Source organism: Liolophura sinensis, chromosome 8, assembly GCF_032854445.1.
Source record: "Liolophura sinensis isolate JHLJ2023 chromosome 8, CUHK_Ljap_v2, whole genome shotgun sequence".
Lineage (NCBI taxonomy): Eukaryota > Metazoa > Mollusca > Polyplacophora > Chitonida > Chitonidae > Liolophura > Liolophura sinensis.
Window position 1 is genome coordinate 56,014,921 of NC_088302.1, and position 24,577 is coordinate 56,039,497.

A 24,577-nucleotide genomic window follows, 5' to 3' on the forward strand; every position below is an offset into this window, starting at 1 on the left:
ATTTCGTTGCATCAGATTCACTCAAGATAAATTCTTCACTTGTTTGGAAAAGCTTATAATCTCACATTTTAATAAACAAAGCTAGGAGTATTAATTTGGGACAGTCCGTTGGACTGTAACTCTGTGGTACCCCCGCGCCAACTGCTCCAAATTTTGTACAATTTTGATGGAAATTTGTGTGCAGATTCATATCAGATAAAGGAAGTACATTTTTGAATATTTACATATAGCTAGGGATGTAAATTTCTGGAACTTTCTTGCTATCAGTAACAACAGAACTGTTTCTCCAAGAGGTTATTGGAAACAGTGGGACTATTTTTCGAGGAGGTTATCAGTAAAAATGAGATTGTGTCTGCGGGAGTTTATCAGTAACAGTGGGACTGTTTCTCCAGGAGGTTATCAGAAACAGTGGGGCTGTTTCTCTGAGAGGATATCAGTAACACTGTTGGTATTTATCAGGAAAGTAACAGTGAAACTGTTTCTCCGGTGGGTTATCAGTAACAGTGGGACTGTTTCTCCAACAGGATATCAGTAACACTGTTGGTATTTATCAGGGAGGTTATCAGTAAGAATGAAACTGTTTTGACACTAGAAGAAAAACAAACATTAAAACCTTAAAAGAATATATTAATTTTTTTAAAATGTGTCATAATATTTTTGTGCCTGTATATTGTGCAGTTGGATGCCAGTGGTCTGATCATACAGAATGGTGACGGTGGGAATGACAGGCACCATGGGGATGAGAGCTTCCCTGCAGGCAGATACCGTGGTTTGGAGAACGTGGGGTTTTCTGTGGAGGACGACCTGTCGTCGCGCGCCCGCACCCCGTCGGAGGGTAGCATGACGGACACTTCTACCTCTATACTCTCGGAGTCTACCCTGGAAGGACGGTATGACGCAGAAAGCCCAGATGAGTTGGCACTTGTCAAGGCGGCAAGCACATATGGCTGTCGTCTCCTCAAGAGGATGCCTCACAGCGTGATGGTGCTCTTGCCAGCAGAGGGCGTTGTAGAGTTTGACGTCCTGCACGTCCTTCCCTTTGACTCCGTCCGCAAACGCATGTCTGTGATAGTCAGATGTCCTAACACCAAGGAGATTATCTTGTTCACGAAAGGTGCTGACAGTGCCATCCTTAGTCAACTTAGCAGGTGTTACAAAGGTGAGAAGTATTCTGTATTTGACCTAAAATTTGACCTGTAAAAATGTACTTTCAGTAGCTCATGAAAGCCTTAAAATGATACTTTTGATGCCAAGGCTTAAGTTTTTCTGATAAGAAATTAATCAAACCACAAAAAAAAATCCATGCGTTGTTCTTACTGCGTGTACTACTTTCCATATGTACAAATGTTCATGTAGTGCTGTTCACATATGGTGGACATCTTGGATGTTTTCATTTTTATACATTTCACAAATACTTAATGTTGAACAGCTCAAGTTTTTGTTCCAGGTGCTCTTTCCATTATCTGTTACATAAGGATGAAATTTATTTTGTAACTGTGTGTATGATGTTTGTGCAGAGAAGGAAGAAGACAAGAGAGTTATGGAGCTCACCCTGGACCACTTAGGCTCTTATGCCAGGAAGGGCTTGAGGACACTTTGTATGGCAAAGAGGGTAAGTGTACATCTAGCTCGTGCTGAAAATCCTGCTCATTGCACAGATATACCAAGGGTAGTCAGCCTTAACATTAGTAAGGTAGTGTGTCTGTTCCAAGTCAGTAAAGCTATTGTTAGTTTTGTGTAATTTTTCTAAAAGAATGGTTGAGGGTTAGCCCCCCAAAAATGCATCTTAAAGGAAAAGAAAATGACGATTGAGGCAAGCACCAGTGGAAAAACTGTGTCTGAAAATAGATTTACATGTATTTTTTTCCCCAAGATTTCTGTTTTCTCTGAATTAAATGCAGTCAGATGTTGTGAGGTATATTTATGATGTTATTGTTGAGTTCACACACTTTTCTCTGTATTTTATGCCAGAATGGCTTTGTCATGCTTTTTCATTACTACGTGAGTAAAGTTTGCCAGATTTGATTTGATCACATGTTCTTTTTTATTCAGGTTTTAGATCCACAGGACTATGAGATATGGAGACTCAAACACTTGGTGGCTGAGAACAGCATGGAGGATCAGGAGAAAAAACTGTTTGATTCGGCCTGTAACATCGAGATGGACCTAGAATTGCTAGGTAACCACAGACGTGTAGCCTTTGTGTGGTGGTATTGAGAGGGCAATGCAGGAATCAAGTGTTCTGAGAGAACATACACCTTCCAAGGTTGCAATATCCTTGAGTTAGCTCCCTTTAGTCCCTGTTTGTTGTTAAAGAGCAAACAAGCAAACCATTGGCAGACTTTGGAAATGCTACAGTGAAGTCATTATTTATTTACTTTATTGGTGTGTTATGCCATACTCAAGAATATTTCACTTACATGATGGCGGCCAGAATTATGGTGGGCGGAAACTGGGCAGAGATGGGTAATACTCATGATCATCTGCAGGTTGCTGCCAGACCTGCCCACTGTAGTCCCAATAAAACTCAGACATTCCTGGTAAGTTCAAATGTTGTCTAATATATTTCATCTGAATTAGGAATAGTCCCATGTTTCATTTACTGCTGAATAGTGCAGCATGTTTGTACATCTCTTGATTCTCTGAACAGTTTTATCTGTTAGAGGGTCTGTCATCACACTTTTGTTGGTTTTCATCTGTGTCTTGTTACCTGCTTCACAGGTGCGACAGGTATAGAAGACAAGCTTCAGGAAGGCGTGCCAGAGACGATAGCTAACCTGAGGAAGGCAGGCATCAGGATCTGGGTGCTGACTGGGGACAAGCAGGTCAGTGTTGCGCTTGGACAGCTGAACTCACAGCATTGTATGGCAGAAATGTTGAGGAGGATGGCGTGAATCTGTCTCCAGTTCCTGGCCCTACATGTATATGTACCTGTGGAAAAGTCTTTTACTTGGCTGCTGTAGCCAGTTTGCTCTCTGCTTCCTTCATCCATACACTTGATCAAAGTTGTACTAAAGGAAACACTGTATTTGCACCCAAAATCTCCCAAAACAGTTCATTTTTACATAATGAAATGTTACTTTGCTGATATCATCCCATACAACTGTAAGTACCTTCCAAACAAACCTCAAAAACTTTGGCAATTAAGAATCAGACAACAACTTAATCATAGAGGAAATTTTAGGTTTAATTCAGAACTGTTTAGTTCAACTGTATGGAAAATGTAGGAGTTTGAGACAGAGAATATAGTGTCAGGACTGTGTAGCAGGGCTCTATATTACGGGCACATGGGTTCTTATAGGCACCCACAGTTTAGCTGACAGGAGACAGCCATTCAGGTGGCTTTTGCCAGTGCTAAGGTGATCTGTGTGTCAGTTGATTATTAGATCCCTGTGTGACAAGTGCATCCGTTGTGTTTGACAGGAGACAGCCATTCAGGTGGCTTTTGCCAGTGCTAAGGTGATTTATGTGTCAGGTGATTGTTAGATCTCTGTGTTACAAGTGCACCCGTTGTGTTTGACAGGAGACAGCCATTCAGGTGGCTTTTGCCAGTGCTAAGGTGATCTGTGTGTCAGTTGATTGTTACATCTCTGTGTTACAAGTGCACCCGTTGTGTTTGACAGGAGATAGCCATTCAGGTGGCTTTTGCCAGTGCTAAAGTGATTTATGTGTCAATTGATTGTTACATCTCTGTGTTACAAGTGCACCCGTTGTGTTTGACAGGAGACAGCCATTCAGGTGATGTTTGCCAGTGCTAAGGTGATTTATGTGTCAGTTGATTGTTAGATCTCTGTGTTACAAGTGCACCCGTTGTGTTTGACAGGAGACAGCCATTCAGGTGGCTTTTGCCAGTGCTAAGGTGATTTATGTGTCAATTGATTGTTACATCTCTGTGTTACAAGTGCACCCATTGTGTTTGACAGGAGACAGCCATTCAGGTGGCTTTTGCCAGTGCTAAGGTGATTTATGTGTCAATTGATTATTAGATCTCTGTGTGACAAGTGCACCCATTGTGTTTGACAGGAGACAGCCATTTAGGTGGCTTTTGCCAGTGGTAAGGTGATTTATGTGTCAGTTGATTGTTAGATCCCTGTGTGACAAGTGCACCCGTTGTGTTTGACAGGAGACAGCCATTCAGGTGGCTTTTGCCAGTGCTAAGGTGATTTATGTGTCAGTTGATTGTTAGATCCCTGTGTGACAAGTGCACCCGTTGTGTTTGACAGGAGACAGCCATTCAGGTGGCGTTTGCCAGTGCTAAGGTGATTTATGTGTCAGTTGATTGTTACATCTCTGTGTTACAAGTGCACCCGTTGTGTTTGACAGGAGACAGCCATTCAGGTGGCTTTTGCCAGTGCTAAGATGATTTATGTGTCAGTTGATTGTTAGATCCCTGTGTGACAAGTGCACCCATTGTGTTTGACAGGAGACAGCCATTCAGGTGGCATATGCTAGTTAGGTGATTTATGTGTCAGTTGGTTGTTACATCTCTGTGTTACAAGTGCGCCTGTTGTGTTTGACAGGAGACAGCCATTCAGGTGGCTTTTGCCAGTGCTAAGGTGATCTGTGTGTCAGTTGGTTGTTACATCTCTGTCTTACAAGTGCACCCATTGTGTTTGGCAGGAGACAGCCATTCAGGTGGCATATGCTAGTTAGGTGATTTATGTGTCAGTTGGTTGGTACATCTCTGTGTTACAAGTGCACCCGTTGTGTTTGACAGGAGACAGCCATTCAGGTGGTGTATGCTAGTTAGGTGATTTATGTGTCAGTTGATTGTTACATCTCTGTGTTACAAGTGCACCCATTGTGTTTGACAGGAGACAGCCATTCAGGTGGCGTATGCTAGTTAGGTGATTTATGTGTCAGTTGATTGTTACATCTCTGTGTTACAAGTGCACCCATTGTGTTTGACAGGAGACAGCCATTCAGGTGGCGTATGCTAGTTAGGTGATTTATGTGTCAGTTGATTGTTACATCTCTGTGTTACAAGTGCACCTGTTGTGTTTGACAGGAGACAGCCATTCAGGTGGCGTATGCTAGTTAGGTGATTTATGTGTCAGTTGATTGTTACATCTCTGTGTTACAAGTGCACCCGTTGTGTTTGACAGGAGACAGCCATTCAGGTGGCGTTTGCCAGTGCTAAGGTGATTTATGTGTCAGTTGATTGTTACATCTCTGTGTTACAAGTGCACCCGTTGTGTTTGACAGGAGACAGCCATTCAGGTGGCTTTTGCCAGTGCTAAGGTGATTTATGTGTCAGTTGATTGTTAGATCCCTGTGTGACAAGTGCACCCATTGTGTTTGACAGGAGACAGCCATTCAGGTGGCATATGCTAGTTAGGTGATTTATGTGTCAGTTGGTTGTTACATCTCTGTGTTACAAGTGCGCCTGTTGTGTTTGACAGGAGACAGCCATTCAGGTGGCATATGCTAGTTAGGTGATTTATGTGTCAGTTGGTTGTTACATCTCTGTGTTACAAGTGCGCCTGTTGTGTTTGACAGGAGACAGCCATTCAGGTGGCTTTTGCCAGTGCTAAGGTGATCTGTGTGTCAGTTGATTGTTACATCTCTGTGTTACAAGTGCACCCGTTGTGTTTGGCAGGAGACAGCCATTCAGGTGGCATATGCTAGTTAGGTGATTTATGTGTCAGTTGGTTGGTACATCTCTGTGTTACAAGTGCGCCCGTTGTGTTTGACAGGAGACAGCCATTCAGGTGGCGTATGCTAGTTAGGTGATTTATGTGTCAGTTGATTGTTACATCGCTGTGTTACAAGTGCACCCATTGTGTTTGACAGGAGACAGCCATTCAGGTGGCGTATGCTAGTTAGGTGATTTATGTGTCAGTTGATTGTTACATCTCTGCGTTACAAGTGCACCCATTGTGTTTGACAGGAGACAGCCATTCAGGTGGCGTATGCTAGTTAGGTGATTTATGTGTCAGTTGATTGTTACATCTCTGTGTTACAAGTGCACCCATTGTGTTTGACAGGAGACAGCCATTCAGGTGGCGTATGCTAGTTAGGTGATTTATGTGTCAGTTGATTGTTACATCTCTGTGTTACAAGTGCACCCATTGTGTTTGACAGGAGACAGCCATTCAGGTGGCGTATGCTAGTTAGGTGATTTATGTGTCAGTTGATTGTTACATCTCTGTGTTACAAGTGCACCTGTTGTGTTTGACAGGAGACAGCCATTCAGGTGGCGTATGCTAGTTAGGTGATTTATGTGTCAGTTGATTGTTACATCTCTGTGTTACAAGTGCACCCGTTGTGTTTGACAGGAGACAGCCATTCAGGTGGCGTATGCTAGTTAGGTGATTTATGTGTCAGTTGGTTGTTACATCTCTGTGTTACAAGTGCACCTGTTGTGTTTGACAGGAGACAGCCATTCAGGTGGCGTATGCTAGTTAGGTGATTTATGTGTCAGTTGATTGTTACATCTCTGTGTTACAAGTGCACCCATTGTGTTTGACAGGAGACAGCCATTCAGGTGGCGTATGCTAGTTAGGTGATTTATGTGTCAGTTGGTTGTTACATCTCTGTGTTACAAGTGCACCCGTTGTGTTTGACAGGAGACAGCCATTCAGGTGGCGTATGCTAGTTAGGTGATTTATGTGTCAGTTGATTGTTACATCTCTGTGTTACAAGTGCACCCATTGTGTTTGACAGGAGACAGCCATTCAGGTGGCGTATGCTAGTTAGGTGAGTTATGTGTCAGTTGGTTGTTACATCTCTGTGTTACAAGTGCACCCGTTGTGTTTGACAGGAGACAGCCATTCAGGTGGCGTATGCTAGTAAGCTGATCTCATCAGGTGAAGAACTGATAATCATCAATGCCAAAAACAAGGTGAGTAGCACATACACCGCTATAAACACAACTTTGGGTTTGAAGAAAACCAGCTGTTTTTCTGCCTAATCGTGTCACTGAAATATGTGTGAGGTGTGATTCTGTTACAAAGCTTGCCATTTTTATTTGAATAAAGCTTAAATTTTTCTGGTTCACGTGTATATTTGTGTGCCATCCATGTCCTAAATTCATAAAGTGAATAGTATGCAAAATTTTGATCTAGAATCAGAAGACTGATATATATGGTGATGTATTTCCCATTTTAGGAGGAGACATGTGACTTGCTTCAGCACCATTTAGAACAAATGGAGAAGGATGCGGAGGCTACTAGTGGGGAAAGAACAAACTGGGTGGCCAAGAGAAGATCCCCCAAGAAGAAGAAAGAACCTCCGAGGTCGGCCGCTCTGATTATTGATGGGATAACTTTGTCGTATGCTCTTCAGCCTGACGTGGACAAGGCCTTCTTACATCTGGCCATGAGGTGTTCGTCTGTTGTCTGCTGTCGGTCTACTCCTATACAGAAGGTATAGCCACACACCTGTATTAAGGTTACATGCCTGTATTTAGGTCACTTACCTGTATTAAGGTCACACACCTGTATTAAGGCCACACACCTGCAATAAGGTCACACACCTGTAATAAGGTCACACACCTGTGTTAATGCCACACAGTTGTGCTAAGGCCACACACCTGTGCTAAGGCCACACACCTGTATTAAGGTCACATGCCTGCATTAAGGTCATTTACCTGTATTAAGGTCACACACCTGTATTAAGGCCACACACCTGTAATAAGGTCACACACCTGTAATAAGGCCACGCATCTGTAATAAGGCCACACACCTGTATTAAGACCACACACCTGTATTGAGGACACACACCTGTATTAAGGCCACACACTTGTAGTAAGACCACACACCTATATTAAGGCCACACGTTTGTATTAAGTCCACACACTTGTTACAAGACCACACACCTGTATAAAGGCCACACACCTGTTACAAGGCCACATACTCCAACAAGGCCACACAAGTAATATGGCCACACACATGTAATAAGGCCACACACCTGTATTAAGGCCACACACCTGTATCAAGGCCATACACCTGTATTAAGGCCACACAACTGTATCAGGGCCACACACCTGTATAGCTTTGTGGTCATCTACAGAGTTGGTTGTGTATGAAAGTCTGGTTAACATACTTGAAAAACATGCATCAGAAAACGAATGCCTTGCAAGAGGAAGTCCTTGATCACACTCTGTGATTTGGTACAGATTTGCAGAATTCAGCAAAATTGTAACTTGTGAATTGTAGATGACAGCTTCAGATTTTCACTGGATGCCTCAAATTTGACAAAGTCAAACGTATTTCAAATCGCCGCACAGAATATCTTGTCTGTGGTAATACTTGTACTGATGTATATTTGTAGTTGACTTCCACGTAATACAACTAATTCATTTAAGAAGTTCTGTTGTTTAGCACAAATACTTATTCATATTCTTATATTCTTTGGTACTTAGCATTTTACCATTTTATTAATCTTGTGTTAACAGGCTGCTGTGGTAAAATTAGTGAGAGATGAACTCAAACAGCTCACACTGGCTATTGGTAAGTTGTAAACATTTGATAAATCTACCAATTTCAATTATACAACACACAAAAAATAACAATACAAAGACTAGTCCTAAAATAATTTACATGCAGATGTTGACAAAGAAGAGCTGCTGTACTGTAGGTACTGTGATGCTTCAGTGTCAGCTAAACTTTATGGTACAACTTTCAAAAAGTATTTCAGGTCATTTTCTCATAAATAAAGCAAGATAATTTATAGGAAGTGTTGCTAAAAATTGATTTGCTAGGTGATGGTGCCAATGACGTGAGCATGATCCAGACCGCTGATGTTGGCGTGGGAATCTCTGGCCAGGAGGGCATGCAGGCAGTGATGGCTTCGGACTTTGCTATGGCTCGCTTCAAGTTCTTGGAGAGACTGTTACTGGTACATGGGCACTGGTGCTATGACAGGCTCGCCAGATTCGCTCTGTATATGTTCTACAAGAATCCAGTAAGTAATAGGTTCTCACTGGGGGGGACTCTCAGTGGGGAAGTTATCACTCATGTTGTCGTTTGATTGCTGTTCAAAACTTCAGACTTTTTACTGAGCCAATTTGGAGGGTGAAATTAAACCTCATAAAGTTACTGATAAAGTTTTCTTGTCAAAATTTAGGAATATATGAATTATTATTATAACTGGTATATATATATATATATACCAGTTTTCATAAGTGATTTCACATTGTTATAGATATTCATTGTTATAGGTATTCATTGTTAATATTTATATTCTTTGGTACAACATTTCGACTAATGGTTTGCCTTCATGTCAGTGTTCTTAATTGCATTCTGTCTTTTTCAGCTGCCGAACTTCACGATCTTCTGGTTCCAGATCTACAGCGGGTTTTCTGGCTCGATCACCATGGATCAGTACTACTTACTCCTCCTCCACGTTCTCTTCACAGCCTTTCCTCCTGCTGTCAATGGCGTATTTGACAAGGACGTCTCCGCCAAGACGCTCCTTACCAGACTGGACCTGTACAAAGTCGGCCAGGAGGGACGGGTACGGGACTTCATCTCACTTTATTGTAACAGTTGTAATGTTTGCTTATTTGGTGAATTTGAAGACATCTGGATTATCATGAAAAGCAACAATTTAAACAAATGTTACATGTTGTTAGAAAAGAATAATCAATCTTTGTCACATTTTGTCATCTTGATGATTCACAAGTCAGCATCATGTATTCCCTTGTTGTGTAATTATGTTCTGTGTTTTCAGAGTTACACAACGGTTCTATTTTGGATATATATATTGGAGACCTGGCTTCAGAGTATAGCACTACATTTTATACCTCATTTGGTAAGTATATGTGTACAAGTACATTTTATACCTCATTTGGTAAGTATATGTGTACAAGTACATTTTATAACTCATTTGGTAAGTATATGTGTACAATTTTATACACTGTACCTCATTTGGTAAGTATGCATGTACAATTTTATGCCTCATTTGTTAAGTATATGTGTACAATTTTATACACTGTACCTCATTTGGTAAGTATGTGTGTACATTTTTATGTCTCTGTTAAGTATATGTGTACAATTTCCTTTACTTTTGCCAGTATTGAGGAAACATTTGAAAATGAATATAACCTACATAAGTGATGTGGAAACCAAATTGCAGAAGAAAAGAAGAAGTTAATTCATTTGCAGAGATCTCTTGTTAGGTTCAGACATATTTACAAAAATTAATGTTTTTTTCAAGATCAGCGTCACAGTACATTGTACATTTGTCAGCCTACATGTAGTGCATTCATGAACAAATGTGTCTTATTTTTGGGTTTTGGGTCGATATTAGAATAAAATGTGATAGTTTATGCTCATTTTTGGGGGATTCCGGAAATTCTGTGTAAATGTTCAGAAATAATCAAACTTACCTGGAGGTTGACAGACGTTTTGCTGAAAGGTTTCCTGAAGTGGGTTTATTGTTCTTTTCTGTTTGAGAATCTCATCTAGCATATGAACAGAATCTGAATTGATTATGACTCCATAAAGTTTCTGATTAAAATAGGCAGTGATAACTTCATATCCTTGATGTCCCTGTAGTATCGTTGTGTTGTTGTTGTTGTAGGCCTATGCTGGCAGTGATGTGGGATTGTGGGAAGTAGGGACCACAATGACGGTCAGCCTCATTTTAACCATGCTGCTGTTCTTAGGGATCGAAACCTGGTGCTGGGTAAGTGGTCTCCCAGAGTCTGATCTATGTAATAACCTGTAATGATTCTAGTGCAGAGTAAAGTTGTCTCCCCTATGTCACTGCCTCAGGTGATGGGTGCAGCTAGTGTTAGACATAGTCTTAGAAATATTTTGGATTCAGACCTCAGAAGATAAAGAATACAGTACAGAAAGAGTCTTTGTCATCCCACAAATTAGATGTAGTACTTTTACTCATTTTGCACATTGCGCTGGAGTCTAGTGGTTTGAACAGAAATTTGGTATTCACTCCCCGTCTCGACCTGAAAAAATTTGCCAAAATTAAATCCCATAGAGACAGCAGGGTTTTGCGTTTATAAATAGGCTGGCGAGTTTGCTGTGCACTTTTATTAAAGAAGAATGCATTAGTTGAACCAGATATGGCTTTGTGAATGTCCTAATGAAAAATAGAGGGCAAAAGACTGACCTGTCTGTTTGTTATCAAGATGTTACCTAGACCAAAACAAAAAACAAAAAAAAAACAGTAGTTGATGAAGTTTTTGACACTGTTGATCTGTTGGGTGGTATTTTATAGTGAAGTGACAGACATCTGTGATTCTAGACATGATCTGCAACATTCTACACATCCATAGCTGTACCTCCCTCCCTACCATATTTGTACCTCCCTCCCAACCACACATGGTGGTATTTTATAGTGAAGTGACAGACATCTGTGATTCTAGACATGATCTGCAACATTCTACACATCCATAGCTGCACCTCCCTCCCTACCATATTTGTACCTCCCTCCCTACCACACATGGTGGTATTTTATAGTGAAGTGACAGACATCTGTGATTCTAGACATGATCTGCAACATTCTACACATCCATAGCTGTACCTCCCTCCCTACCATATTTGTACCTCCCTCCCTACCACACATGGTGGTATTTTATAGTGAAGTGACAGACATCTGTGATTCTAGACATGATCTGCAACATTCTACACATCCATAGCTGCACCTCCCTCCCTACCATATTTGTACCTCCCTCCCTACCACACATGGTGGTATTTTATAGTGAAGTGACAGACATCTGTGATTCTAGACATGATCTGCAACATTCTACACATCCATAGCTGCACCTCCCTCCCTACCATATTTGTACCTCCCTCCCTACCATATTTGTACCTCCCTCCCTACCACACATGGTGGTATTTTATAGTGAAGTGACAGACATCTGTGATTCTAGACATGATCTGCAACATTCTACACATCCATAGGCTGTACCTCCCTCCCTACCATATTTGTACCTCCCTCCCAACCATTCATATGTGTACCTCCAATCCAACCGTAGTTGTACCTCCCTCCCAACCAAGTTGCACCTGCCTCCCTCCCACCCACCCATCCACAAAAGCACTCCCACCAATCCATCATCACAAGTACCTCCCACACATCTGCACAAGTACTTCCCACCCATTCATACACCTCCTGCTCATCCACGCACGTTCCTCCCACCCATCAGTACATGTACTTACCACCCAACCATAGCTGTGCCTCCCACCCAACCATAACTATTTCCCACCCATCTACACAAGCACACCCACCCATCCACACACACATGTACCTCCCACCCATCCATCCCGCATGTATCTCCTGAACATCCACACATTTACCTCCGACCATCCACACAAGTGCCTCCCACCCATCCAAAAAAGTATCTCTGCCCATGCATACATGTTGTTCCCGCCCATCCACACAAGTATCTCCCACCCATCCACAAAAGTACCTCATACTCATTTATACATGTATTTCCCATCCAACCATACACATACCTCTCACCCAGCCATATGTGTACCTACCACCTATCTATGCTTGTACCTCCCTCCCATCTACACAAGTAACTCCCACCCATTCATACATGTACCTTCCACCCATCCAACCTTCCACGCATCCATACTTGTATCTTCCGTCCATACAGTAACCCCCACCAACATATACCTCTCACCCATCCACACAAGTACCTCATACTCATTTATGCATTTACTTCCCATCCAACCGTACCTCCTGCCCATCCACACATGAATCTCCAACCAATCCATGCATGTACCTCCAACCCCTCTACACATGTACCTTCAACCCATCTACACAAGTACCTCCCACCCAACCATAGATGTACCTCCCTCCCATCTACACAAGTAACTCCCACCCCTCTATACGTGTACCTCCAGCCATCCACACATGTACCTTCAACTCATCCATACAGGTACCTCCAACCCCCGTATACTTGTATCTCCAGCACATCTATATAGGTACCTCCAGCCCATTTATAGCTGTACCTCCAACCCATCCATAGCTGTACTTCCCACCCAACCATAACATGAGTCTCCAACTTATCCATACACGTACCTCCATACACGTACCTCCCGCCCATCCACACATGAATCTCCAACTTATCCATACTCCAACCACTCTATACACGTACCTCCAATCCCTCTATACAGGTACCTCCAGCCCAGTCATAGCTGTACCTCCCACCCATCCATACATGAATCTCCAACCTCTCTATACGTGTACGTCCAACCTATCTTATACCTGTACCGCCAACCCATCTATACATGTACCTCCAAACCCCAAACTCCCCTCTCCATTACATGTACCTCCAACCCCTGTGTACACGTACCTACAGATGACTCCTTACTTTCAGACTTGGCTCCACTGGTGTACCCTGGTGGGCAGTTTCCTGATGTACTGGGTATTTGCCATCATCCTCGGAACAGTATGTGTCACCTGTGACCCACCCTCCAACCCCTACTGGGTCTTACAGAACACTTGTCACCACACCTATCACTCTGGCTGGTCGTCTGTCTCACCTGTACAGTCTGCCTATTGCCCAGGTAACTGCTTTCTGTTTGACCTTTGATTTCATTTGTTTTTATGTCGTGTTTCATAAGCCTAAATGTTCAGTAGTTTACAGCCAAATGAGGGATCTTTGTTGTCAGTAGTTTACAGCCATATGATGGATCTTTGTTGTCAGTAGTTTAACAGCCATATGATGGATCTTTGTTGTCAGTAGTTTACAGCCATATGAGGGATCTTGTTGTCAGTAGTTTACAGCCATATGAGGGATCTTTGTTGTCAGTAGTTTACAGCCATATGAGGGATCTTTGTTGTCAGTAGTTTACAGCCATATGATGGATCTTTGTTGTCAGTAGTTTACAGCCATATGATGGATCTTTGTTGTCAGTAGTTTACAGCCATATGAAGGGATCTTTGTTGTCAGTAGTTTGCAGCCAAATGAGGGATCTTTGTTGTCAGTAGTTTGCAGCTAAATGAGGGATCTTGTTGTCAGTAGTTTACAGCCATATGAGGGATCTTTGTTGTCAGTAGTTTGCAGCCATATGATGGATCTTTGTTGTCAGTAGTTTGCAGCCATATGAGGGATCTTTGTTGTCAGTAGTTTACAGCCATATGATGGATCTTTGTTGTCAGTAGTTTGCAGCCATATGAGGGATCTTTGTTGTCAGTAGTTTGCAGCCAAATGAGGGATCTTTGTTGTCAGTAGTTTACAGCCATATGATGGATCTTTGTTGTCAGTAGTTTGCAGCCATATGAGGGATCTTTGTTGTCAGTAGTTTACAGCCAAATGAGGGATCTTTGTTGTCAGTAGTTTACAGCCATATGATGGATCTTTGTTGTCAATAGTTTGCAGCCATATGAGGGATCTTTGTTGTCAGTACATGCAGCTGAGAAATGTTAACCATTGCAGCAGTGACATAAAGCAACATTTCAGTGAATACAGATTTACAGGGACTACATATATTACATCTGTATTGTGTGTGTGTTCTCCACAATGTGACTGAAATATTGCCAACATGGTGTATTACTATAATCATTTATTCTTCTCTGTGTATATCTCTTTCATTTTCCATGGTTATTTATATATCTCCCACACATAAGCATCCATGACTATCACTGTTGTGTAGGAAGATATCCATTGTGGACAGAAAAATGAAGTGAATATTCTTGGGAATTGTGTGAAATATCAAATAAGATTCACGTAAATAAAAGCGTAAATGTATCCCCTTTTTCCAAAAGGTTTACGTTCAGATGTCTGCAGACGAGTCTGTTTCCAAACGATGTTCTCAAGGCTAGACTGGATGAGAAACACGGGCTGATAGGCAGAGGCACAAAGAAAAGGTCTACCCGTAGGGGTAGACCCAAAACCAAGCAAAACTTGCCTACATCTCCCAGCTCTCCATCACCTTTTCAAAACAAGTCTCACCTGGCTGCTAACGGGAACCGTCCGACCACCAGCAGCTCCGTGGAAGTTCAGGTGGAAGCATATCAAAACAGAGCCATGGCCAAGAATGCTGGCAGCACAAAGATTCGGACTGTAGAATCCAAAGAGTTGTAGTTCACCAGAATCCTGAAATGCAACACAAATCAACCAAGAGGTGAACAAGTCAAGCTGCAGAAAGAACAGAACAATATGAAATTGAGAGAGTTGCTGACCAAGATCAGCTGTTAAACTTCTGTTTTTCCTCCGGATGTTGTGTGAAGAAGAGAGACGAGGAGGATTCTTACAAGCTCAATGGTCTGAGCGTATTGTCCAGTCAGCAGAAACTTTTGCCTAAAACAGTGTGATAACAAATGCAGGGATGTTTTTGTATATTTGGGATCAAAGCATTCTTTTATATGACTAGTATTCGTTATGTTACTAGTATTGGTTATGTTACTATTATTGGTTATGTTGCTCAATGTGTGTGCTTAGTTACTGTATTTGTGGTACTTTTGAATGTGCAATGAGCTAAATGTACATGTACATGTTTGATGCTAAAAACTGTGTTCCATGGCAATCTGTGCATGGCAGATTTTCCCAGTGTCAGATACAACAGCAGGTCCACATTTTCTCTGACATCTTCCTGTTATGGAGTTACACAATTAATCAGTAACAGAAAACATAGCTGTCTCCTGTGTCAGAATGTGACATCATGTGCCATTGCCCCTGATGTAAAGGTAAGCTCCCTTGAGGTCAGTTAAGCATTGTAGCTGTAGCGGCTTGAAGCTTGCCTTGCGTTTATATCTGTGAGTAGCAGACCTTAGTTATTTATGTATATGAGAAGAGAAATCAGTTGAAGGCCATTTTCATACAGTTGTCCATAACTTTCTCCACCTCTATATCACACGTGTCAGAAGTGATTTGCTGTGAAGAATCTCACATGATTGACATTCAAACATAGAATCACCAATGCACATTATCTGTGGAGGTCCATGATTCAGGGAGGTTTCATTGGATTTGTGGAGTCTAAGATCAAAATAAACGGTTACCTAAGCTCCAAATAACCTCTCGTTCAAAACCCATGTCATCCAAAACCCATGTACTGTAATTCTTCAACCTTTTCACATGATTACAAGGTCATCTTATTAGTTTGTAGTAATGGCTCTTAATAGTTTCCAGATGTATTGTACTTTGATATTACCTCTGACCATTGGGAACTTGCGATAAGCCTCATCAGCTCAGTTCTTACTTCTGCTGTGCGTTGCTTTAGCTGACATATCCTGGGCTGTGTATGTAGGTCAGCGTGTACTTAACATGTAGCTCCTGTTTTGAACAAGAGCTCCTCATTGCTCTGTTTGGTAAAGAAAAACTAACAATGCACCAGTGTGAAGTTAACAGTTGTTGCCAGTTACAAGCAGGAGAGGTACAAGGCCGTATTTCCCAGACAGTAGGATAGTATGTGTAGTGGCCTGCTGTCAGTTTCATGCATTCATACATGAATGACAGATCTTTGTGCTGTCTATTATGCTGCTGTTGGTTCCACACCTCTGCTGGCCAAGTATTTATGTTTGTAATTGACTAATAATTCTATATGTTTTAAGACATTTTTACAGGTCACCTAGTCCTGTCAGTTTGTACTTTTCTATTCACCTCAGTCTAGGGAATCATACACACCGCTTCAGAATCATTACATGACTAAAACATCTCCATGTTTTCTCAAAAACCATTCAGACATTCTTCAAATTTCACTGTGACATCCAGTGTATTATCAGTTTTTTTGTCTATGAAGGAGTCCCAAATAGAAACTTGCTGAAAAAGTAAATCATGATTTCCTCTTCCAGAAAGGTTCTGTCTGATTTTAGGATGGTAAAATTCTTATTTCTCTTTTGCATTGACTTGTAGATTATGTTATAAACCAATGTATAATTTATAAAGCTATACATGTAGCTGTGTTATTTATATATGGATATGCAACTGGGGCAGTTTGCAGAATCTCACCTCATTTACTAGTGGGCATTAGTGCTGTACATGTAATTGTATTTAAAACCCCCATATGTCATGCACATGTGATCTTATCCAGGTAGTGATATAATGTGTGCACTGTTTGACTCTCCATCTTATTCAGAGTAGGATTTAATTACTGGATATGGGTTAGTACTGTAACAAAACACACACTGAAGCTCAGACTCCTGGTTTAGTACTGTCAAGCTTGTGCTATCTGTGTCAACGTCTCACTTCAAGATTTATCCAGGGAAGGAATCAACACACCACAGTCCATGGTACATATGTAACAGAGAGCTTCCACAGAGCCACAGGAACTAGATCCTAAGCTATATCTTACAGACAATCCAGCCACTTGGAATCAATGGCTAGATATGAATTATATGGAATAAGCTTATCTCTTCTGTGACATTTTATGCTAGTTGCCGGTGGTTTTGCACAAAGATATTCCCTTTGGCTGTTATCATCCCAGCAAGGTAGCTTATTTAAGGTTATCTTGAAGTTACCATGAAACTAATCAATCCCAGGTGGCTCATACAGTATCTGGAAATGTTGGATTTTATGTATAAGTCGTAAAAGCATGTTTTCACTCCAAAAAAAACCTCATCCCAAGATGCAGAACAAAAAGTGGCCAGTGTTGAATTCCCCTTTTCTTGTTCAGTGTGATTATTAAAACAAATAAGGTATTGAATCGTTGAGAAGCGGTTCTCTTCTGGATGGCTCATTTCCCAGCAGTGTATGGGTAAGAGGATAGATTTGAAGAATAAGACAAGGTGCTGAATAAGTTCTGAGGCAATCTCCAGGTTTGTTTGGGTCTTGATGACCTTTGACTGGATGGTACCCATAAGGCTCTTCGTGTGGTTTTACATGAAGTTTGGTTGCGTACATGTAGATTTAGTTTGTGACTGAGACTGACTACAGTGAGATATTACTTTTCAGTGCACCATAAAACGCCAATCAATCAATCCAGTCAATCTTCATGTTCATGTACATGTGACATGTTGCATCATTATGTATAGTTGTTAATAGCTGGTTTTATTTTTATTCCTGTGCGTCATTCTTTCTTGTGATACAATGTTCTCTGAGGTACATGTACATGCCATGGGAAACTACAGTGCCATAGGTTGACCAGTGCACAAGGCTATCTTCCCTGAGGGAAACTATGGGCGAGGCTACCTGCTTCTGTACAGTGAGTGTCAACCTTATTTTAGTCTAGTGAGCTTAAACGGTGGTACCTATATGTATAGGCCAAGATGCAAATTTCTCAGCAGAATGTTCAATTTAACTTGTTGAATATTTTCCAGACTTTGTTAGACAGGTGTGGTTGGTTGTCATGTAACATTTACATGTAAGTGTAACAGTATTTAAAGTCATGAAATGTTTTGCTGTTAACTTAAATGCTGGACATCATAAGACTGCTGAGCAGGGAAATTTGGCAACTAGAATCTGATGAGTACCATAGTTTACCTTACTTTATATATATATATATATATATATATATATATATATATATATATATAAAACAGTTTGATTTTACATGTAATCTCTTTGCAGATATTTGTGTAAGAAGAAAACTGCCCATATGAAAGGGTTATATTCTGCGTAATTTCATGTTGGTATGACTGTTATAAACCACTGGCGTGAGTGTGAACTTAAAGCTTTGCAGAGAAACCTATATGTTAGGTTGACTTTTGTGTGAAGCTACATTTTATAAGATTTTGTGGAACTTATGACATGTTGTCCAATAGAGTAGACCGGTGATGTTATATTGGACACATTCATGGAGTTGTAACAGGAGGATTAAACTTGGCAGATGTGTGGGTATTGGTCATGCAGATTTGCTAGTGCTGTGTTAAGATCATCAGAATGGTGTTAATTAGCTGTATGATGATGGTAGTTATTCGCTATCGTCACCTTATTAGTACTGCAGCTGTTACCTATTAACCCTGTGATAGACATGCTAAAAGGAGGCATTTATTTCTCCTTGATGAGTTCTGCTTCATTCAGCAGAAGTGGCAGAAGTTTGACATACTACATCTGCTAAGGCCTAAAGCTAAATGTAGTATAGCTACAGTTGTTTTGATGCATTTGTAAACGATCTGTAAAATTACACCATCATGGCAACAGATCAAAAAAAAAAACCCAACTTCCGGGCCCCATAATTTATTCAGTGTGATCCGCTTTTTATTGCTAGGACTTTGATGGTGTTCATTATCAATTTCACATTCTTGATTATACATTAAGTAAAAACTAGCTGTTTGATAATCACCTGCTTTGTGAAACAATGTGGAACAACCTGTAGAATGCAGCACCTTGTACACATGGCATGGCATTATAGTGGTATTATTTTGTATATAGCAACCACATCCAGAGCATGTGATTGTGTTAGAACCCTACAAGTTGAGATTTTTGTAATTTATAACATTTTAAGTTAAAAGCAAACTTCATGACAAAAAAATGTATTCAGATGAGTATGGGCACCTGGATAATGCAAAGATGTCTGTCACTGTGTACCTCTTTTACCTTAATCTCATGTGGGTACTACATCCTAATGTCTGTGTCACAGGGGATATACTCATGGTTGTATACCTGAATACAACCTGAATCCCATGTGATTGTGTAAAGTACTACATTTTTAATCTCTGTGTCACAGCAGAAATATTCATGGTGGGTATACCTGAATACAACCTGCATCCCATGTGACTGTGAAAGTACTACATTTTAATCTCTGTGTCACACGCAGAAATATTCATGGTGGTATACCTGAATACAACCTGCATCCCATGTGACTGTGAAAGTACTACATTTTAATCTCTGTGTCACAGCAGAAATATTCATGGTTGTATACCTGTCATCTTTTACCTGCATCCCATGTGGTTGTGAAAGTACTACATCCTAATCTCTGACCCTACAATCTATTTACTGCATCCAAATTACTGTGTCTCACCAACAATTGCCACCTGTTATGGTAAAAATGCTCCCTATTTTACATTGCTGGAGGTTATTCCGCTTATGTTGCTGGATATACTTTGTGTTTGTTGGATCCTGTTACTTCTGGGTATACATCCAGGTTACAGCAAATCCACTTTCTTTGATATGTGTTAACTGCTTGACAGGTATTAATTTATTACATGTGTGTCCACATTACTAGACAAGCTTGTCCACATTACTAGACAAGCTTGTGCACATTATTGGACAGGCTTGTACACATTACTGGACAGGCTTGTAGACTCCACAAAGTGTTGTTGTTGCCAAGCATAGACTATGTTTGCTATATTCTACGGTTAAAGATAGGATGTGATGCCGTGAGAGTTTATGTTCATTACATACCATTCATTATTGCATTTGTGTGAAATTAATGTGATATATGTGAGGGGTATAATACCTGTGTGTATGAAACAGTTCTTGTACATACTGTATCTTGTTGATTCAAATGTGTGATGTACACGTGAAGGTGTTTAGAGTGTGAGCTCTGACTTGTTGATGTTGACACTGCTGTTCTGTCGCCATGAGTAATAAACCTTACTTAGTGGTCTTGACTCGGTAACTCTTCTACATGAGAGTGCTGGATGCATGCATTATGTATATCATTATACATACATATTTAATACACTGGCCTGTTTGTCTTTGTAACTTTGTTTTGGTTTTTGCTCTTTGCTTTTTTTCTTCTTTTTAATAACGTGTAATTTTGTTTTCTGTTCAACCCTCAGGTCACTGTGAAGTAATATATATACTATATCTCAGTACACATGTTACTACGTGTGGAATCTATGCACAGACCTTTGTCCTTTGACACATACATGTGGTGAATGCCCCTGTATGACCATGACATCATCATGTCATTGACCAATACATGAACAAATATATACCATTGGCTGATGATTAGTGATGTTTTTTTTTTCAAATAATTTTTTATGTAATATATATAAAAACATTCTTTTGAAATAAAACCCTCTGTCATTTTAAACTGTGAATTGGTAACATGTTTGTTGAGTTATCCAAGTCATCGAATGGGCGGTCTGTGTTGTCGAATGTTTTGTCCCGGTGGTCTAATGGGCGGTCCCGATAGTCTAATGGGCCGACCCGGTAGTTTAATGGGCTATCCCGGTAGTCGAAAGGCTGTCACGGTTGTCTAATGGGCAGCTCCTGTAGTTGAAAGGGCGGTCAGGGTCGTCTAATGCGCGGTCACGGTTGTCTAATGGGCAGTTCCGGTAGTTGAAAGGGCGGTCAGGGTCGTCTATTGAGTGGTCACGGTCGTACACCCAAGGTGCAAGACAGTAATGAGTGTCCCAGTCGTCTAATGAGTTGTCAAAACCATCTGATGGGAGTCATATGACTAATGAGGCGTAAAAGTGGTGTAATGAGGTCTCATAGCCGTCTAATGAGTTATCAGGGCAGTCTAATGTGATGTCCCAGCCGTCAAATGAAGTCATACCCGTTTACTGACCTCTGCCAGATTTCCACTTTCCTTACATCTGACCGCCATCACATATAGGTAAAACAGTATTGAGTAAGGAATCAGATAAATTGTGTTTGTGCTTCTAAATGTTGTGATACGGATTGCAGAGTTCACTTGTAAAGGTTTTAGGTTTTAGATAGCCGAGCACTGGAGGTGTGGCGTCCGAAGAAGTGGTCTATGTTCTTTTCTAATTTGGCTTTCTGCGCAAGATCACTGGTTGCTGGTCAGCCATTTGCGCTGTGCTTGCTTGGAGTGGAAAATGTGGTGTCATCAGCATGGCTTTCCAGTGAGGCAGTGAATTTAACTAATTTTTCTCTTTTCATGGCATTCAAAATGGTCTGATTTTCACGGTGAATAGTGATAGCCTTCGTCCCATAGACCATCCTGGAAAACTGAAATCACGTCTCATACCTTTCGATTTGTAATCTACATTAAATCCTTTACGTGGGGATGAGTTTGACATGGAATAGCCAGTTAAACAGGAGATTGGTTTGGACTTACATTCGTTACCTAAACCTTATTCTTTTTGGCGGCTTGGGCTGAAGTAACGCTTTGTGGCGTTAAGCTCTAATCATTGGCCATGCTTTATCCAAATCAATATTCAAGGACATTGAAAAGAGACTGATAGTTTTCACTCAAGGCTGTGAGGACAAAGCTGTAGAGCAGGTTTCAAAGCATATGTAGAACACAGACTACTATAATTAGATGCCTGTTATAAACACCATCTAGGGGTGTGGTCCTCCGTGTCCGAGGTGGGTGGTACACCCAGGAGCCCCTCATCAATGCGGTCTATGTGAGTTCAAGTCCTGGTCATGCTGGCTTCCTCTCCGGTCGTACGTGGGAAGGTCTGCCAACAACCTGCGGATGGTTGTGGGTATCCCTCGGGCTCTGCCCGGTTTCTAAGAATCCTGACCGCCGTGAAATTGTGAAATTCATGCGTACGGCGTAAAAAACCAATCAAATAAGTAAAAATAAATAAATAAATAAACGCGATGAGATTCAGTGCTAATTACCCCAATCTGAACGTGGACGATTTTCTCGTGGGATTGTCTGATAGTTCCAGTTGTTTATGCCTGGTCAACTTTAACTCAGTTAGTAGTCTGCCATAGTGCTGAGGCATAGTGCCCGGAGAAGCCTCGTGTAACTGCCTGGTAGAGGACACCGTATTCCACGAGGAGTTAAATGGACTTGAGGGATAATGCTGCCCGGCAGGTGAGACTCTCCATGTGGCTGACTACCTCGTCAGGTAATGAAATCATCTGTAACTTCTTTATGATTCTGTTAAAACACAAATGCCGGGCTTAGCCGCAGGAAAAATCGGAGAGGGACTGAAAGCTTCCTCCAACACTCCTAATGGTCAGCTAAACTGCCCGGAAAATTCTCTTGGATCCATGAAATCCCATCGCTTTATTTTCTATGAAAAGAATGGAGCAGTATCCGGATCAGCCACCCCGTATATAGAACACCCACGTCTTGCGCTAAGGGAAAGGCATACAAAGGTAAAAGGAATGAGGGAACACAAAAGAGCTATCGCCTCTTTGAATGCAGAAGAAAAGCAAAACTACTTCGCTTGCAAACAACGGAGAGAGTTAGAGATGAGAAATGAATAATTTTTGTGAATCTTGTTTGTTTTTATTTTAAACAGAATGAATGAATGAATGAATGATTCTAGCTTAATTCGAAGATACTGATTGTGAGTGGGCCTACCAGTGTTCTGCATAGAGTATCGCTGATATCGTCACCTGTTGTTGTTTGCCCCATGGACCTACACAAAACTGTATCGCGAACCGGCGCACGCTTATCACCATGTGCACGCTTTTCCTTATGACCACTAGGTCTTGTGATGTGGGTCGCTACATGCTCCCCAGCCAGTATATATGCCTTTTATACATTATACTTTTTATATTACCATTCCACCTTAAACACTCAAGTCATGTGTATAATTACGTATTGTATTATACTGAATTTCAATGCTTGCTTAGCTAACAAATATACGTTCAAAACGTGATTTCAAGTTATATATATTTATTGTCATTACTTTTGACAGCACTCATTTAAGCCCGTTCCATCTTCATGACAGTGAATGATGATTCACCCAGCCAGCCTGTTTCATTCTCTAATCGTTTTACATTCCTGCCTGTTTAAAAATCCTTCCTTCGTCTTAACATGCGTGGGCTGTGGCTGATCTCAGGAAAAGTTCAACCAATCTGTCCTTCCTTCGTTTTAACATGCATGGGCTGTGGCTGATCTCAGGAAAAGTTCAACCAATCTGTCCTTCCTTCGTCGTAACATGCGTGGGCTGTGGCTGATCTCAGGAAAAGTTCAACCAATCTGTCCTTCCTTTGTCTTAACATGCGTGGGCTGTGGCTGATCTCAGGAAAAGTTCAACCAATCTGTCCTTCCTTTGTCTTAACATGCGTGGGGTGTGGCTGATCTCAGGAAAAGTTCAACCAATCTGTCCTTCCTTCGTCTTAACATGCGTGGGTTGTGGCTGATCTCAGGAAAAGTTTAACCAATCTGTCCTTCCTTCGTCTTAACATTCATGGGCTGTGGCTGATCTCAGGAAAAGTTCAATCAATCTGTCCTTCCTTCGTCTTAACATGCGTGGGCTGTGGCTGATCTCAGGAAAAGTTCAATCAATCTGTCCTTCCTTTGTCTTAACATGCGTGGGGTGTGGCTGATCTCAGGAAAAGTTCAACCAATCTGTCCTTCCTTCGTCTTAACATTCATGGACTGTGGCTGATCTCAGGAAAAGTTCAACCAATCTGTCCTTCCTTCGTCTTAACATTCATGGGCCGTGGCTGATCTCAGGAAAAGTTCAATCAATCTGTCCTTCCTTCGTCTTAACATGCGTGGGGTGTGGCTGATCTCAGGAAAAGTTCAACCAATCTGTCCTTCCTTCGTCTTAACATTCATGGACTGTGGCTGATCTCAGGAAAAGTTCAACCAATCTGTCCTTCCTTCGTCTTAACATGCGTGGGCTGTGGCTGATCTCAGGAAAAGTTCAACCAATCTGTCCTTCCTTCGTCTTAACATGCGTGGGCTGTGGCTGATCTCAGGAAAAGTTCAACCAATCTGTCCTTCCTTCGTCTTAACATGCGTGGGCTGTGGCTGATCTCAGGAAACATTCATGGACTGTGGCTGATCTCAGGAAAAGTTCAACCAATCTGTCCTTCCCTCGTCTTAACACGCATGGGCTGTGGCTGATCTCAGGAAAAGTTCAATCAATCTGTCCTTCCTTCGTCTTA

The 24,577-nt window shown here is 41.3% G+C and overlaps 1 protein-coding gene across 1 annotated transcript in view; it reads left to right on the plus strand.

The window, feature by feature from the left end:
* The window catches only part of LOC135472321 (phospholipid-transporting ATPase VA-like), a 53,554-nt gene extending 35,216 nt beyond the window's left edge, over positions 1-18,338 (plus strand). The window contains exons 10-22 of the mRNA XM_064751781.1: positions 679-1,159; positions 1,518-1,612; positions 2,053-2,179; positions 2,722-2,825; positions 6,764-6,844; positions 7,111-7,368; positions 8,399-8,453; positions 8,705-8,907; positions 9,259-9,459; positions 9,676-9,756; positions 10,528-10,632; positions 13,295-13,484; positions 14,686-18,338. Of these exons, the coding sequence (XP_064607851.1) occupies positions 679-1,159; positions 1,518-1,612; positions 2,053-2,179; positions 2,722-2,825; positions 6,764-6,844; positions 7,111-7,368; positions 8,399-8,453; positions 8,705-8,907; positions 9,259-9,459; positions 9,676-9,756; positions 10,528-10,632; positions 13,295-13,484; positions 14,686-14,765 (2,061 nt within the window). The 3' untranslated portion in view covers positions 14,766-18,338. The remainder of the gene's footprint in view (positions 1-678; positions 1,160-1,517; positions 1,613-2,052; positions 2,180-2,721; positions 2,826-6,763; positions 6,845-7,110; positions 7,369-8,398; positions 8,454-8,704; positions 8,908-9,258; positions 9,460-9,675; positions 9,757-10,527; positions 10,633-13,294; positions 13,485-14,685) is intronic.
* Positions 18,339-24,577: the final 6,239 nt, after the last annotated feature.